Source organism: Alternaria novae-zelandiae (genome assembly GCF_023758075.1).
Source record: "Alternaria novae-zelandiae strain BMP 2774 chromosome Unknown scaffold_43, whole genome shotgun sequence".
Lineage (NCBI taxonomy): Eukaryota > Fungi > Ascomycota > Dothideomycetes > Pleosporales > Pleosporaceae > Alternaria > Alternaria novae-zelandiae.
The window spans coordinates 1-17,576 of NW_026057003.1; the positions used below are offsets into that span (position 1 = coordinate 1).

General features: G+C 48.1%; 6 protein-coding genes across 6 annotated transcripts; 1 reads left to right on the forward strand and 5 right to left on the reverse strand.

Annotated features, from left to right (window-relative positions):
• Window positions 1–2,240: 2,240 nt before the first annotated feature.
• J4E88_010869 (uncharacterized protein) lies at window positions 2,241–2,648 on the reverse strand (the record flags this gene model as incomplete). The annotated part of the gene is made up of 1 exon (XM_049404459.1): window positions 2,241–2,648. One exon carries the CDS (start codon window positions 2,646–2,648, stop codon window positions 2,241–2,243), a length of 408 nt encoding a protein of 135 aa, XP_049249739.1.
• A 742-nt stretch (window positions 2,649–3,390) lies between these two features.
• Window positions 3,391–5,130, reverse strand: J4E88_010870 (uncharacterized protein; the record flags this gene model as incomplete). The annotated part of the gene is made up of 3 exons (XM_049404460.1): window positions 3,391–3,811; window positions 3,862–4,871; window positions 4,924–5,130. 3 exons carry the CDS (start codon window positions 5,128–5,130, stop codon window positions 3,391–3,393), a joined length of 1,638 nt encoding a protein of 545 aa, XP_049249740.1.
• A 1,006-nt stretch (window positions 5,131–6,136) lies between these two features.
• On the reverse strand, window positions 6,137–9,569 carry J4E88_010871 (uncharacterized protein; the record flags this gene model as incomplete). Its single annotated transcript, XM_049404461.1, has 3 exons — window positions 6,137–7,519; window positions 7,567–9,350; window positions 9,407–9,569. 3 exons carry the CDS (start codon window positions 9,567–9,569, stop codon window positions 6,137–6,139), a joined length of 3,330 nt encoding a protein of 1,109 aa, XP_049249741.1.
• Window positions 9,570–14,391: 4,822 nt separating this feature from the next.
• On the reverse strand, window positions 14,392–14,769 carry SNU13_2 (RNA binding protein snu13; the record flags this gene model as incomplete). Its single annotated transcript, XM_049404462.1, has 1 exon — window positions 14,392–14,769. The coding sequence occupies one exon, from the start codon at window positions 14,767–14,769 to the stop codon at window positions 14,392–14,394; it is 378 nt and encodes a 125-aa protein (XP_049249742.1).
• Window positions 14,770–15,092: 323 nt separating this feature from the next.
• Window positions 15,093–15,817, forward strand: J4E88_010873 (uncharacterized protein; the record flags this gene model as incomplete). Its single annotated transcript, XM_049404463.1, has 2 exons — window positions 15,093–15,141; window positions 15,195–15,817. The coding sequence occupies 2 exons, from the start codon at window positions 15,093–15,095 to the stop codon at window positions 15,815–15,817; spliced, it is 672 nt and encodes a 223-aa protein (XP_049249743.1).
• Window positions 15,818–16,202: 385 nt separating this feature from the next.
• Window positions 16,203–17,137, reverse strand: J4E88_010874 (uncharacterized protein; the record flags this gene model as incomplete). Its single annotated transcript, XM_049404464.1, has 2 exons — window positions 16,203–16,919; window positions 16,976–17,137. 2 exons carry the CDS (start codon window positions 17,135–17,137, stop codon window positions 16,203–16,205), a joined length of 879 nt encoding a protein of 292 aa, XP_049249744.1.
• Between the last annotated feature and the right edge of the window lie 439 nt (window positions 17,138–17,576).

Below are 17,576 nucleotides of genomic sequence, written 5' to 3' on the forward strand. Positions count from 1 at the left end.
ATTAGCAAATAGAAATAGAAATAGAAATAGAAATAAGTTTTTAGTTTTAAGATAGTTATTAAAACTTCTTATATAAATTGTTATTAATAAGTTAGTTATAAAAACTACTTATATTTTCTTATTATTTAGTTGTTATAAACTGTAGCTTAAGAGGGTGTGTAAAGATTATAATAACTTAGTTATTATTATCTTTTTATTATTATTAAGCTTTGTTAAGATTGCACTTATTGTAATTTCTTAACAAATTAGAAAAATACCTAGCAACAATATTATTACCTTTTACCTACTATTTACTCTGCAATTACTTTATTGCAAATCTTTATTAGTTATACTATTTATTATAGTATTTAACTACTTTGTTCTAACAAAGCTATATTCTATTATTAGAGAATAGTTCTTGTTACCTCTCTATTCTTTACAATATTACTATAAGTAATAAGGTTATTACTAGTTTATAAACTAACTCTATACTTATCTATATAACTTTCTTTTTACTATAACTAGAAGTAACTAAAAATACTTAAGATAATATATAGTAATAGATATACTACTAATAGAACTTACTATATTTATTCTATAGCTATTAACTATAACTATAATATTATCTTTATTTTCTAGTAACTATAATATAATAATAATCTCTTATACTCTTAATAGCTTTAGTAAAACTTTAATACTACTACTATTTATATAATACTATCTATCTACTAGAAATAATTTATAAAAGCTTTATTTTTATTTTTCTATCTCTTATTACTTTTCTTAAAAGTCTTTTCTAAAGTATACTATTATAAGTAAATATAACTTTATATTTTATACTTAAAGAATAGATTTAACTTTACTCTAATTATATATATAGTAAAGTATATATAAATAGTATCTATATTTAGTAAAAAGTACTTAATTATTAGTATATTAATAAAATTCTCTAGAATTTTAGTAATATATAAAGCTTTAGCTACTAAGTAATTTATAATATCTAGATCTAGATTATAGAAAAAAGTGCTTTATCTTCTTAATAAAATTATTAAAAGAAAAGTTCTATTAAAAAATAATAGTAAGACTTATCTATTTTATATACTTTTATAAAATACTTTTAAAATAATAACTATTTATAGTTCTAGTAGATACTATATTATTAGTAAAGTAGATTGTAATAGTATATATAATAGTAGTAGTTATAAAAATAATAATAAAAGTTATAAAATTTACTATAATACTATCTCTTATTAAAATCTTTAAAGAACTTATAAAGATAGATAGTAATAGTAATATAATTTAAAAAAAGATAATTAAATAATAATAAAGTAACTTAGTAAAGCTCTAGTAAGTAAAGTAATTAAACTAGTAAGAGATAAGTTTTATTCTTATAATTACTAAAAGAACTAATAAATTATTTAATATATATATTAGTATAGTAATATATCTTAAAATTTCTAAGTATAGTAACTTATAAAATAGAAAAAGTATATCTTTACTAAAAAGAAGTTTAGTATATATATTCTAACTATAAAGCTCTATAATATATTATTTTATTAGTTATAAGCTAATAAGTATATATAATAATATTATAATTCTTATATAGTATTTTAAGTTAAGATTCTTTTCTAAAGTACTTTAGTATTAAGTTAGCTTTATAGCTAGTTAAGATCTAGAAGCTTTACTTATATTAAAAGTAGTAGTACTAAGACTCTAAGCTTTAGTTTATCTACTTCTAAAGTACTTAAACCTTTAGTTATATATTCTTTAGTATACTAGTAATAAATCTTATATTTTTAGAGCTAGCTTATAAACTATAAAATTATTAGTTTACTAATAAATACTATATATATATTATTTTACTTCTATTTAAAGTATTATTTATATATATTATAATATATTATAATATTATACTTTATAGTACGCGTAATTTTCTAAAGTTTAATATTTCTTACTAAGGCTTAGAGTTATAGCTAGTACTATACTAAAATACTAATCTTTATAATTATAGTAATACTTACTATAATTCTATTTTATAGCTAATTAAATAGCTACTTTTAATTACTAATTAGTACATTTACTTTTATCTAGTATTTATTAATTATATATAGCTCTATAAGTAGAGTAATAAGAAAGCTATCTAAATAGAGAAAAGTTATATATAGTTACTATATAATATATTAAACTTTTAGTAAGCTACTTTATTAAAATTAAAGACTCTTAATTCTATAATTTAATTGTCTAAAAAAAAATTGCTAGAGCTAATTCTTCTCTAAACTCGCCAACGCCCTCTTCTTCTGCTCCTCACCCATAGGTCGCGGCAGTAGCCCTGGATCCGGGTGCCACATTTCCTCATAAGTCGCTTTCGACCCATCAGCATCCTCAAGTTCTGGCGTGAGCGCGCGGTAGTCCGGAGGGACGTGGTCCAAGAACGCTTTCACCAGCCGCGGGCCCAGTCCAACAGCATCGAGAACGGCGCGATCCGCCGATAGATTCCGTAAAACGCCATCTTTGCCCAGGGAGATGACGCTTAGAGCGAGGGGATCTTTGTTGAATTTGGCGAGGATTGCGGTGATTTCTTGCTGATCGGGTGTGTTGCGATCGTATGTGTGGGATGGGTTTGGTGGTGCTTCTGATGGAGCTGGCTCTGATGGAGTATTTGTGGTCATCGTTTGATAGATCAGAGTCGATGTGGTTATGTCTGAGGTTTGCGGGTGAAGTGTCGTCGCTCAATTTTGCAGGTGTCCTGCAGATAAGCATGCCAAAACCGGTGAACAGCCACACTGACGAACCGCATCATGTGTGCTGATCGCGATCATGTTGGCACTTGGCAAACCAAGAAGGATTACCTTCCCGGCATGTCATGCATTGGCTTGCATGTTTCGATGTCATTGGACAATTCTCTGTAGGCTAATTGTATATGTACTCAGGAGGAGATTGTGAACAACCTGGTTGCGAAAAACTGGAGTGACTGTGGATGTACAAGTCTTGGGATGGGTCACATTACTGTCTGATTTGCTTTTTGATCATCACTAAAGCCTGGCAGCAAGACTCAAGAGACGGCAGTGTTGCTAAGAGGGTTGCGCCCTTTATTCTAACGCACCACCCCCTGATATGAGTTCAGCTTTCAAAGAGTATTGCCTGAGACACGATCAGATCAAAGCGACTGAGAAGCTGCATCATAACCACAGAACCACGACACCAATAGAAAGTGGGACGGGTGGTACAAATCGTATTTTGCATTCTGGAGCATAGTGAATGCATGCTACCCAAGACATCCTGGTATCCCGCAACGCCGTACGATGCGCAGCCAACTTATGAACCCATGACCGGGGAAAGCGAGAGCCCAAACGCCAATACAGATACACTGTACATATATCATCACGTTCGTATACAATCCAGAACCCCCGTTCATGCGCTGGGTCCACTCGCGCCAGGAGCAACATCCGCTTCATTCCTATTCGATCCTCCTTGCTGCGCTGAACTTTCATCAGCTCTTTCCCTTCTCGAGCGACCACTGAAGACATCGCTTAGTCTGGCACTGATGCGCCTATTCCTCCTGTCGCGCGCGCCATCGACTTCCTCGGTACTCGCATTTGCGCTGCCACTCGCTACATCACCACTTTGGTTCCTCCGTTGTTCTCTCAGTCGTCGTAGAGCGGATATACGCTCTTCGGGTGACGCGTTCGGGCGTTGGCGGAGGGAAAGGATATCGAATAGCGCGGTGCGGCGACGATGGGATGTGTCGCCTTCGGGGTTGAGAGGGGGAGCGAGCTCGTCTTCTTGCGATGCCGTGGAATCGCGTGAGTTCACAGGACGGAGGTCGACCCGGCTAGTAAAGGTTAGGACAATGTTTGCGTGTGGGATCGAGGAGTAACTTACCATAACGGACATGTGCCGGATACATTCAGTAACCACGGGTCCACGCATTCTGGATGGAACTTATGGTCGCATGGAAGAACACGGAGATCTTGGCCCTTTTCAAAGTCTTCGGTACAGATCGAGCATCCCAGGCCTTCGTCCGGTGAAGCATTGTCGGTACCCGTTGTCGCACCAGCGGCAACAGGCTGTGCCGGCGCGATGCCGGATTGCTGCTCTTCCGCGCGGTCCGATGTTACGACCTGTGCTGTCTCATTCGCACCAGACACCGGCGCTGGAGCCGTATCGTGCTGTGTCGCAGCTGTTCCTCCGCTCGCTTGCGCTTCCGTGTCCGTGTTTACGCCATTCACATCCCGCGTTTCTGCCGTCGAGCCCAGTTCGACATCAGCGGGTTTCGCCGGCTCCTTCTCGCCAAACTTGACGATGGGTATGGTATCCAGGATAGCTCGTCCCAATCCCCTTGCCCTACTTTGCCTTGGTCGTCCGAGCACGTTTCGAGGGCCGTATCGCTCGGGGTGGCGATGCGCGCGAACGGCGCCGGTGATGATGATGACGAGGAACAAGGCTGTGATGATGCCGGTGATACTGTATAGAATGATCATGGCGACGGCGGTCGAAGGCGATGGCCCCAAGGGGTTCTGCTGGTATTGGCCGTTGCCAGAGTCGTTGTTCCCCTCATCTCGCGCCTTGACTTGAACGAAGTATTTCATGGCTGCCGGCATGTCGATGATGTCGTTGCGCACCTTTGCCGAGTCCGCTCTGTTGGTCATCGAGTATATGGCGAACTCGTCCATCATGACCTGTATCTTGTCCTGGGTGTAGTTGCAGTAGTCTGACGTCCTGCTGTATAGTATAACTGCCGAGATATTGCCTTGCAAGTAGGTCTGTTCGAAGACGCCCTGCGCAGTGTCGTAGCCGTTGTAGTCGGTGGTGTCGCAGCTGATGTATGCGATTTCGTCATTGGATATGCCGACGACGCTGGTGTAGTTGGTATTGTACAGATTGCCCTGGACCTAGTGCTTTGTCAGTGCATGAAGGCGATGCGACGAATAGTGTTTGACGAACTGAGTTGGCGGCATCCTTAGTCAATGGGATCAGGTCGGCTATCCTGGTCCCGTCGTCGCCCTGAGCGTTAGTGAGCGGCAGAGTGCCGTCGTAAAGATTTGTACGCGCGGTAGACGTGTTAGACGAGGATATCGTGGCCGAGGCGACGGTCGCGAACAAGAGCCACGCCAATCGCGACGGCAGGCGGTGCGGTCGCACGAGCAGCATCTCAGGGTCTATGCTGTGTATGATGCAACACTGGGTAGCAATAATGCTCGCTCAGCAGCGAACGGCTGACCGTCGGCCTTATCGATGACCAGCACACCAGGCCCGACGCCTCATGGAGAGAAGATCTCGAGCGCGGGGTGTGGCTTCCGCTGTCGCGCGTCTTTGGCAAAGCCCAGGCGGTTCAAAGCGAGTATACGACAAAGCAAATCCCGCGACTGCGCACTACCATATCGCGCGCGAACACCAAACCGCGACATAGAAATAGACGGGGCAGAGAGGGTCGATTGAAGCCTCGACGGAGAGGCGCGGACTGCCATGGCGTATCGATTGATCTTCACACGCCCGCTGACGCCGGCGACCCACTGTAATCTGCCACTCCGAGACTGCCGCACCATGTGCGCGCACCCTCCTCTCCAATCCTCCCACGTTGGATCGCCCGGCCGCCCCACTCCATGCGCTGCGACTTGCGGACTTCGTCGCATCGTGACCTGTAAGATATACCCGCCTCACTCCACCCATCTCGACTTCGCACGCCCATCGCAGGATGCTGTGAAGCCGTCGTCATCTGCATGGCTGAGCAGCCTTCACGGACCGACTTCACGTTTCTCTGAATCTATAGCCTTCACGTAGACGACTATGCGAAACACGATGTTCGAGCTCATCCTAATCAACTTTCTTGTAGTCAGAGGTAAGACCTCATGCATATACTTTCTCTGGCGCCGCACCAGAAAAATATTGCACGCTGCATGGGCTGATCATCGATCATCGCTCGACTTGCGTGCCGCCCAATATGATTCATACTTCACAGATCAACAGAGCATCTTCATGTCAGATTACGTGGCAGTCGTGCCACTATTTGTGCGTTTCATAACTAATTATTCCCAATATAAAGTTTTCCTCAAACGCCTGCGCTATGTACCTTTTGTGCAGAAACCTGCCCATTGCAAACACTCATTAACATTCTTCTAACATCCCCCTCCATATCTCAATATCACAATAAAGCTTTTCAGTACGCCACGCCACTGCGACCTCTTCCAGGTGTCTTGAATGTCATAGACTGCACCTGCTGCTCGACCAAACCCCCAAGCGCCAACGTGTCCATCGGATCGACACCCATCTTCTGGAAGTCGTTGAACCCGGAGAGGTAGAAGCCGGCAATGACGACAAGATACGACAAGATAAGAATAGAGCCCTTGAAGTAGTTGCTCTTACCCTCGCCGTACATGTACGACAAGAGAAAGACGCAGAGGATGACGGTGACCATGTCCCACTGTGGGAAGATGAGAGTGAATGTCTGGCTGGCAACGTCCTGAGCGGGAATGTAGCCTGTGTGGATCGCGCTGTAAAACACCAAAGCCGGGATCTGGAGGAGACACACTTGGAGAGCGTATGCGGAACCAATCTCCATGGAAAGTGCAATGTTGCCGTTCATGGCAAACGAGATGGCATTGAGGAACTCAGTCGTGTTCGGTACCAATGCGAAGAGAGTGATACCCAGGAACTTCTCATCAATGTCAGAGCCCTCGAGAACACCATCAACGGTATTGACGAGAATCTCTGCGATGATGGCATATGCGACAGTCGCAGTCAGCAGGATAGCAGCACTCTTTTGACGGCTCCAGTTCGGTGCATCGTGTCCACCCGAGGCGTGTCCAGTCGCAGCATCAAGCTCCTCGGGTGCAGCTTCTGTGTTTGTTCGCGTGTGAGCGGGACGTTCCGCATGCGCTTTGGTTGATGTATGGGCAAGTTGCGCTGCCTTGCGTGGAGCCCTGGTAACGTCACGCGTCGCCAGAGCAGTCGTTGTTGCCGCGATCTCTGTGATTTGTCGCGCAAGCGACTCTGCAGCATCGTCTGTGAGTCCCTCAACGTGGAAAGAGTGGTGCGAGACAGCGTCACTCTCTTTTGGCGGTACCATGTGCGGTGTGTTGCTATCCGATTTGGATCCAGGCCGACCGGTGTCTGATGCAGTGTGTTCAGGTCCAAGACCAACTTCTTGCAAGGTCTGGCTAACCATGCGCTTATACAGCTGGCTGTCGCGTATGTGCGCACGAGATATGGAGTTTCCTGTCGCTTGCCTGACGAAAGAAGCATGTGGGAAGTCCATATGCCCGCTTTGACTGAGACTACTGGCGCTCATCTCGAGTAACTTCTTCTCTTGAGCATCTGGCTCCGTCCAAATTGTCGCGGCATGGGTACGAAGGGTGAATAGAAGACCAATGATGTAGGAGAAGAACAGGAGAGCAGCCGCGAACCAGGTGTAAGGCTTCACAGCTTCGTTGTAGAAGCGATCATTGAGTGCTGGTGTTTGTGAGTAGTAACATCTACGGCAGTCTCGCTCAAGGGGAACGTGGTGATTGGAGTGCACGCATGAGTGGCAGTTGAGTTCATGCTAGATTAGGTTAGCACAAGATCAACGTGCAATTGGACGATACTTACGCTTCCATAGATCTGGTAGAACAATGTCGGACCGAAAGCGCCAATGACGGCGAATAGGAGCATAGTTGAAGTGACACCAGCGGATCGCACATTGAAACGCTGAGTCTTACGCTTGAGAGCGCCAAAGCACATAGACAGTCCTGGTAGGAATAAAATACCTGCAAAGATGCTGCCGATGATACTACCTTCGACAAGTTGAGCTTTGCCTTGTTTGAGGGCCACGCAGTACAGGAAGACTTCGACCACAGTAGAGAAGAAAGCGTTGATGGTAGCGCCAACACCCATGGATGACTGAGCTGAGATGGAAGCCACAGCCTGACCAATGAAGTATGCCAACGGAATGATTGACAGCAGTGCTAGCGAGAACAACAAGAACTGGTCTGTCAGCCAGAACTTCATCTCCAGGGCCTCAGCCAAGACGAAGTAGTCAAAGATGGTGAAGGCGACCAGGCCCAGGAGGTTGATCAGGAAAATGTTGGTTCCGTCAATGGTGTACTTCCAGTACTTGATACCGACTGCTCGGTAGGTACAAAGTAGGATCGACGACGATTCTCCGGGGCGGCGCACGTTGCCGTTGTCAGAGTGGAATGACAGCGCCAGAGGATGACGCCGCAGATGATCGAACAGCAGCAGGGTAGTCTTGCCCATGGGTATGGTGAAGACGAGGAACCAGCACAGAGCCGAGACGAGGAACAACGAGGGTGTGAGGAAGCCGTAGAAGAACAAGAAGAAGACGACGCGACCAAGATTCCACTTGCCACGGCCAAAAAGCCTCCTCTTAGTGTTGGCGGTGTCGGTGTGGTTGACATTGGCTCGTCCATCTCTACCAAGGAGGCTTGTCGTCTCTCCACCCGTGGAATCCACGCTGTTGCGGCGGCGGCCGATCAAGGAGCTTGTGCCGGTCGTTGGGCCGAAGAACAGACGTCCTTCCTCGATGTCGCCGCTCTGCCACTGCTCGTACTCGCTGATGCTGCGACCCTCGCCCTCGTCCTCTTCTATGTAGGCCTCGTCCTGCATGAGCTTGACGTATTTGCCGAAGGGGTAGAAGAGGTAGCCGGCTAGGGCGAAGAGCAAATGGGAGTACTCCTTGCAGCTTTCGTTAAAGCCCAGGAGCGCGCACAGCAGACCGCCCACCGTGGCAACAGCAGCTAGCCACCATCCGAATACGAGGGTCCATACGAGGTTGAAGAGAAGCAGCCATCGGCTGACAAAGAGGCCTGGCGACGAGTGAATGTCTTCTTCAGCGTTGCGCTGTACAGACCGGCCTTTCTTGTAAAGCGCGGGCTTCCAGATCCTGATACCGAAGGGATGTGTGACGTTGATGGCATCCTGGCGGTCGCGCAGGGTGAAGCTCTCGGCGTCGCTCAGGTCGTCGTCTTCATCGCCGCCTCCGCTCTCCTCCTCCTCTGCTTGTACCGTCTCCTCGCTGGACGAGGGCGTCGCGTCGGCATCGGCGCCGGTCGGAGGGCCGGCGTTCTCCTGCTCGACCTCGTCGTCTTCGGTCGAGTCGATGGTGGCTAGGTTGGGCGGGGGCGCGGCGGTGCGGCGGCGGACGGTCGAGGGCTTGCGGCGCAGTGTCTGTCGCTGTTTCTTCTGCTGGTCCTGCTGGGCCTGGTCCAGCTCCACCTCCTCTTCGGCGTCGTCGACACTGAACTCCTGCCCCTTCTGCGGCCATTTCGACGACGTAGCGCGCCGGCTCATGGGCGGCTTCTTGGGCTTAGTCGAGCTTTCGTGCGCCGTCGCTGCGGCCTGCTGGCGTCGCTCGATGCCGGACGTGATGGAGCCTGCAGTGGCGTTAGCATCGTGATCTCCTCTCCGGGTCGCCAGATGATGGGCGTACCGTAGCCAGAGGGCTGCATGGCAGCTTGCGGCCGTCGGCGCGCCGAGTCGCTGGGCGTCGCGCTCTGGGTGGGCGTGTCGCTGCCGGTGCCATAGGTGCTGCTGCGGCGCGACGTGTCGGGCGACGGCTTCGCTTTACCCGCGGCGGGCGTGCGATCTTCCATGGTGGTGTCGCTGTGCGAGGGCGCTGTGAGGTTGGGCAAGGGCAGGCTGTCAGACTATCTGTAGTTCAACCTTGTTTTGGGAGCTGCTGTGGTCACAGCTCAAATGCTCAAACTACGTGGCTCTCCGCACAAGTCACGATTCTGCCGCCGTACAATGACAGCTATTAGGCAAGGGCAAAGATGCATTACCGCGCTCGTCGTGCCCCTCTGGAGTGTGCGTGTGGGTGGGAGCAAAGCTGCAGATGACCCTGTTAGACGTCCCATTCCCCGGCGATCCATGACTTTAGCGCCCAATGTCTCACCCTGCTCCAGATAAGATAACCACTGCCCAGGCAAGCTGCACGTAATTATCGGCTTCCGCGGCAACTGAATGTCAACGTCAAGAACCGCCTAGAATAACGGTCGCTGTTAGTGATATGATACAATGCAGAACGTGGCGGTGCCAGCATGATGTCATCTGAGCTGTGGCTGGAGAAGTAGTACTAAGTTAGTCTCCTGCACCCCAACGTCCCAATCCCACACCCACCCAAGACACACGACAGAAGAAAAGACATCTGCTGCTACTAGAACAAGGCGCGAACGCCCAGATAGCTAGGTCCTTTGCAGTCTAGAACAATGAGCATTTCTATATCTACGCCTGCATGCGGCTCCACGCACTAGTGTCATCAAAGGTTAGCGTTCAGCCCAGCTCGAATGTCACATGCGTGTCGTCGGGCACGTGTACCACCCTTGAGCTGGCAAATACTCCATCGGCATCTGGTCCTACAGTGCGGAATCGGTTCGCCAGATTATTAATCGAGATGTAGCAGCTTCTTATACTGTACCGCTGTAGAAGCTACGGCACTAGTCTGCCTTATCGTCTATAATGCTGCAGACCTGCCCAGGTAGAGCCGCGAACCCCTTATCCGGCACTAGGCATGCATACTAGTCGTGTTGCAGTTCACAAGACATCGATGTATAATCGGACTTTCTACCTCTATCTAGGTAGAGGAATACGTTGTCTCGGGATGTGTCTAGTTGTTAACAGTTAATAGTGCGTATTTAGCAACATTAACTCGAGATCTAGCCGCGCCTGGTGTTAGTAGCGCAATGCGCGAGTAAAGCTATAGACGCAGCTACAGCTAGAGCACACTCAGCCGCACTCAGCCTAATTCAAGGCGATGCTTAAAAAGCCCGGCCTCCCATGTGTTTGAGTTGGTTTCTGGTAGACACCCTCAGGAACTAACCCCTGACGTCTTTCCTTACTTCCTGTCGTCTTAACCGTACCGAGATATGGACCTCCTAAACATCTTTCTTGTAACCACGAGCGTTGTTGCGTTTGCCTACACAGTTTATCTCGTCTACTTGGACAAGATACGCCTACAGAGCGGGATTGTCGCAGAGGATACATTGAGAAAGCGTGCTCGGCTCCTCTAAGCGGGACTAGTTATCTGCTCGATACTGGCTGCAATTGCCTTGGTTGTTGTACCGTTACTCGGTAACAGCAGATCTGAAGCCTGTTTGCAAGAAAACGACGAAATTAATCCGGATGTTGGGGGCATTGGTGTCCTGCTTGGCCTTTTTCTACCTTGTCTTGTACTCCTCCTGGTACTAATCTTAGGTTATTTTACAGCACATACTTCAGGTGCGAAAGAACTTTGCATGGCTTAGTGTGCAAGTAAGTTGCGAAGAAATTTGAAGGCTATTCTGGGTTTAACATAGCATAGACTTACTTTATCTCACGATTAATCTTGCTAAGGGGAGGAAAGGACTAAACTCTTAGGAGCTTGTTATTGCTCTCTCTAGCATTGATGCAGTTAGTGCTTCGGTATCGATGGCCTTTTCGGATAAGGACGTGCTTGCTGCTCGGAAGCTGGTTAGCTTTGGGTTTCTGACGCAGATTGCCGCGTCTATTGTGCAGGCTATAGCTTTCAGCACATACATCCGGCGTGACAAGATACCGTGTTAGTCCTCTACAATGCACCAATCGTCGTCCTAGCACTATTCGGCAGCATACTAGATTTACTTAGCTTTCTGTATCGCGGCATCAGTATTTCTATGCGAAGTAGCCTACCGTCTCACATCGAGCCTGAACAAGATCGAAAATAAGAACAATGCTACACGAAGCGCACGCGTTAAAGCCACAGCTCTCTAGAGGTTACTACCAGCCACCTTAGCAACAAGCTATCTAATCTATTGGTTATTTGTGGTGCTCCACGGCCTATCTATACTCAACGTCCTGCGTGGAACTAACACTATCGGACAATCCTAGCAGAGTTTGACAAGCGAATGGGGGCAAAGTGCTAATGCTATTATAGCGATTTTTGCTATTTGCTATGTTGCATACGCTATCTAGAGGCTATTTACTACTAAGAGCGTGGATGAACGTGCGCAGACCGCTACACCTAGTGGACTACTAATCAGCTAGGCATACTGTTAGCCAATCAGGAAGAGCTGGAGACTCTAGGTCTAGATTATCTAGCGTTGGCCTTTCTATCTGGGACTAGATTACTTAGACTATCTCTTGGTAGACGAAAGTATGGTTGAAAGGGTACTGAAACCGCCCCTGATAATCGACTACATAGCGCGCAAGAAGCTTTAGCAAGACCTTATAGATGGCTTTACCTACAATGACTCTGACGGCATTATTGACTGTCTAGACCAAGGAGCTCCTGTGGATGAACCTAATGATGATGGCGACTATCCCGTTCATCTGGCTGCTCGCCATAACAACACCGATATCCTAATAAGAACCCGCTTTAACTTCACTTAGGACTTGGTCGAGGACGACCCTCTGCTTCTTAAGAACTTAGCCTCTAAAACTTCTTTGGAAGTTGCATGCAACGCAAACACACTTGAGGCTGTTTGTTAGATTATGGTGCGTCTCCTACAAACCTACACGGACGCAAAAGATGCCGTGCGCTGAGCTTTCAGAACTGCTATCCTTGGGGAAAAAGTGGGTGTTTTGAAGATTTTACAGCACTTGTGGCCTGAATAGAGAGCACTAGAGATCACGATAGGAACCTCTACACACTCTCTGCTCCGCTCTGCGTTGTGGCACAGTAAACCTAAATCAGCTTTCCGGCTTATTAATTCTTCGATCATGAACAGGGAAAACCCGACTGCACGCAGAATGTTCGATCTAAGTATGAAGTTAGACAACTTAAATGCTGTAGAGACGATTATGAACGACCTTTAAGATTACACGTTGACCTTCAGCTTCCAAGCTGCGCTTATTCTTACAGCGCTGCAGTCTTCTAAAATCGACAATGAAGAAACTTTAGAGCTTATGATGGCTGTAAAATTCGACGTCTTTACAGTTTTTTGACTGTTGATAATCTTTCTACTGAAGCTTGAACCGATTCCCGACAAACAAGGCAGCCTGTGGGAGCATATTCTAGAAGAAGGCTTTGCGTTTGAGTTAAAATGTTTGGACTCGATTCTTACATACGATATGCCGACCTATGATGGCTATACCTTCGTCTGGCCGTTTGACATGGAGAAAACGCCGCTATGTCTTAAGGAGCAGATGCGAGTTCTAACGTTAGAGAACTGTGGTGAAACTTAAGAATCTAGATTGAGGCAAAGCCGATTCAGCCTACAGAAAGACAGAATCACGAAGGCACTTGTTCATCGAGGTGGGTGTAACTAGTCTAGGGTAGTGAAAGCATTAATAAAAGCATCCACAGAGGATCTGGAAGGCTTAATTTATTCGGAAAGGGATCTAATGATGCTACAGCGTATGATTAACGTTAAAGACATTGCCTCAGGTTACTCGCCTTTGACGCACACCATGCCAAATCTAAGCAGCAATGAACGGACCGACGTAGGCAAACAAAAACTTCAATATGTAGGGCGTCTGCTGGAGCACGGGAGTTGCGTGGAACAATTGGACTTGATGCACGCAAGCTTTCAACACTACTACCCACTCGACAAGGACATAGCTACAACTACCTTCATGCTATTGGCCGCCCATACAAAAGGCCACACCGCGTCCGCCTTTTTGCGTAGGATGTGTAGCGGCACCGGGATATCCTAGAGCCATCACAAGCTGGTCCAAATTCTACTCAGAAGTAGCGCTAACCCGACAATTACAAATGAGAGCGGCAAACTACCGCGCCAGGATCTTTAATATAAATTCGAAGCAGTGTCAAAGGAAAGAAGTGATGAGCTAGGCATAAGCAGACTCGATGAGCAGATGGAAGCGAGCTTGTCAATAGGGAAGTGTCGTAATTTTCCAAAGATCTTGGACTTATTGCAGCGTTGGGAGGACTACTACAACGATCCGCAAACCGGCAAGCCTTCTGAAAGACCAGATGACGATTGGAAGGCAGTGCGTGATGACCTTGGAGACGAGGCCACATGGACATGGCTGGTCGAGAAGAACCCTGAGGGCTACAAAGTGGTTGAGGACTGATGAGAAAGAATTGAAAATCTACTCAGGAGCCTACATTGCCTCAGCAACTTGTTGAATTCTGGATTTTGGACGAATGTAGGCGGTAGAGCTCCTGCTTAGGTTCTGTCCTGTTTGCTGTGTTATAGCTCTCGTCGCGTGCTACTATCCGAACACGTCCTTTCTCCCGAAGATCTATCTGATGGAGTGCCAACATTGATTCATGGCGGAGCGGAGAGGGGTAGGGCAGAATGAGCGTGCAAGAATACATTGACGCCATTCATAGACTCGGCTTCCGGAGAAATGATTGACATTGCTATGTCTAAAGAGTGTATTCCGGAACTACCATGCGTCTCGCATCGCGCAGACCTTACCGTCCATCCCCATCCCAAGCCAGTACCAGGACTCAATAACTCAAAGCTGAGCCATTTCCAGACCCTCTCTTCGTCGTCAAATCGCAATCCTCTCCACCGCATCCTTCATAGCCCTGATCCGTCCCATCAGATCGCTCGCCTCGTTGCTAGTGAGGCTGACAGCCACAACCGAGCGACCGACGCCACACGCGCGTCCCAGCGCCATTTTACTGGGCACGTAGACGAACGGCACGTTCTTGTCTTCACACAGGAGTGGAAGATGAAGCGTGATGGCGAGGGGCTCGGCGTCGCTAGCCATGATGATGAGCTCGGAGGTGCCTCGGTTCAACGTTTTGGTTGCTTCATTGGCGCCCTTGGAGATTTGGTGGTAGTGAGTCGCTTGCTGGATGAGGTCCAGAAGCTTTTCGGCTAGGGTGGTGTCGGCGATGGGCCAGGCTGCGGATGGCGTAGACATTCTAGCTTTTGAAGGTCGAAAAGAGGAGTTTTTCGGTTAAGCTTGAGTTCACTGCTTGGCTCGCCCGTGGGTTCCTGCGGCTGTTAGCATGCATCTATCTATTGATCATTTCAAACACTTACACTGCCTTGCTCGCCCTTGCAAATGTCGTAGTAAGTGGTGGGGAAAGGTTGTAGGTGAGATGACAGAGGCCGCATTCCGAAATATATCTGCCTGGGGCTTATCGATAACGACGGTATGACACGTTCCCCATCAACCGCGCGCCTTAGACCCTCACTCGCCGACATGTGAAGCGCGCGTCGACAGAACGCGTCGCGCAAACCATGTATCACCTGTTCAAGTCGATATATCTCCATGCGACAAGTAAGGAAGGTACGCGTCCCAAGCCTCTATGCACCCACCGCACTGAAACTAACGGACCGCAGAGTACTCCGTCCTCCTCCTAGGCCTCGACAATGCCGGCAAGACGACGCTCCTCGAGCAGATAAAAGGCACCTACTCGGCCTCGCACCCCAACCTCAAGACCGTCCCCACCGTCGGCCAGAACGTCGCTACCATCGCCCTTCCACCCCCAAATCCACCCATTTACCTCAAGATATGGGACGTCGGCGGCCAACATAGCTTGCGCGGGCTTTGGCAGTCATACTACAGCAGCTGTCACGCCATCGTCTTCGTTATAGACAGCAGCGACGTGGGCAACGCCACACTAGCCGACATGAGCGCGAATAATGCAGCAAGCATAGAAGATATTGGGCGGCTGGATGAGTGCAAGTTGGTCTTGGAGAGCGTGTTGGCGAACGAAGATGCCAGCGGCGTGCCTATCTTGATACTAGCGAACAAGCAAGATCGAGAAGATTGCGTTGAAGTGGTGAGGATCAAAGAGGGCTTTGTGAGGAGAGTGTTCGAGGGAGAAAAGGGTGGGAACGTGAGAGATAGCAGAGTGCTTCCTTGCAGTGCACTCACGGGGACTGGTGTGCAAGAGGCGGTCGAATGGCTATGCAGTAGGATGGCATTCAACAAAGAGGCAAGACCGCCGGTTATGAGGTAGTTGCTGGGCGGCACGAAGTCACGAATATACCCCATTATCCGAACTACTAATTCGTCAAATGTAGTCAGCCTAACCTGCAATCTAGGTCTAGCTGTCTTTTCGCGTGACTCCAACACTATCTCAGAGGCATCAGAGCGGCAAAAGCATCGGCTCGCAGCTCGTAGCAACACTGCGAAAAGAGCCTGTCAAGTATAATCTCAGTCCATTGTCTAGCAGTGCGCGCCGATATACGAGCTCGGTAGCAACGCAGTAATCCTCATGCCGACACTTGAATACGAAGAATACGAAGGATCACGCTCACAATGTCTCAAGCTTGACACCGATGTCCAAAGATATTTACATTCAAACTAGGCTAAGAGATTGTATCGTAGTCTCATCATTCCACTCAAAGTCCAAACCACTTGAGGTCCTCCGCCTCATGCACCGGCACAGTGTGACCAACGTTGAGAGCACTGTAACCCACAAGCTTCGTCCCATCACCATAAACCATCTTCGTGTACCCACTCTGCGGAGTGTTCGTCTCGTTCTTCGAGAACGAAACACCAAGCAAACCACTCCACTCCTTCAACTGCTCACCCAAGTTAGGGATTTTGACGAGCGAGTCAGCAGTGCCGTGCCAAGTCGCCATGCGAGGGTAAGTGCCACTGTAGCCAGGGTACATAGCCTTGACCTGAGCGACCCATTCAGCCTGCGACTTGATAACCTGACCGTTTGCGCATCGCGGGTCTGCGGTGCTGGGGCTGGCACCGGGGCTGCCTGCAACACAGCCCGCTGCGACACCGGAGTAGCATGAGCCTGCGGCGATGACGTCCGGGTAGGTGGCCATCATGACGTTGGTCATCATGCATCCGGAACTGCTGCCGGTGACGAAGACCTTGGTGGGGTCGGCGTTGTATTTCTTGATCGTGTACTGGATCATGTTGTTTAGGCCTTGGTTGTCGCCGCCGGCATCGCGCGTGAGTCCCTTGGCGGTGTTGACTTCCCAGCAGTTGTTGTCTTTCTTGGTGGAGGGGAAGATGTTGATGAAGCCTTTTTGCTCGGCGAGGCTGTTGTACTTTGTGGATTGGGCGTAGGCTTCTCCGGTGCCGCCGCAGTAGTGCAGCTGTTCATATATCAGAGCGATTATCTCTACACAATAGACAGGATGGAAAGACGTACGGCGAGGATGATCGCAGGCTTCTCCGCAACCTTGGCAGGAACGTAGATGTTCATCTGGAGGTTGGATGGGTTCGCTCCGAAGTCGTTGACACGAGTAAGGGCGCCATTGGCAGTTGCGCAGAGCGCAGCAACGCTGCCGAGTACTGAGGTGGAGAAGTGCATCGTGAGTGTCGTGAGAGTCCGCAACACACAGTTTCCTGCACCCTTCTCCCCTTCTTATACCCACACCACACTCATCGTGCGATCGTCGCCAGAGCTAAACATTTCGAGGCTGTTTCCCCGTGAATACTAGCCGACATAAACCTCTGTTAAAGCGTCAATCTAAAAGTTCCGAAGCGAGGAGGCACGGCTATGCGCATGTGAGAGCATCAAGTTCGTGCGTTGTTTCAAAACACTTTTCCTTCTCCAATGACATGCGACTGAAACGGCGTACCTACTGCTTTCGTCGGACGATGGAGGTTTTTGTTCCAACTGAGGTTAGCCACCAGGGGAATGATGTGGAGTAACCGCAGGGAATCAGGGGTCTTGGATCATTACCCCGGATGAACTCCCGCCACATATATTAACCTACTACCGAGCTTTGCTCCGGCGCACGTAACAT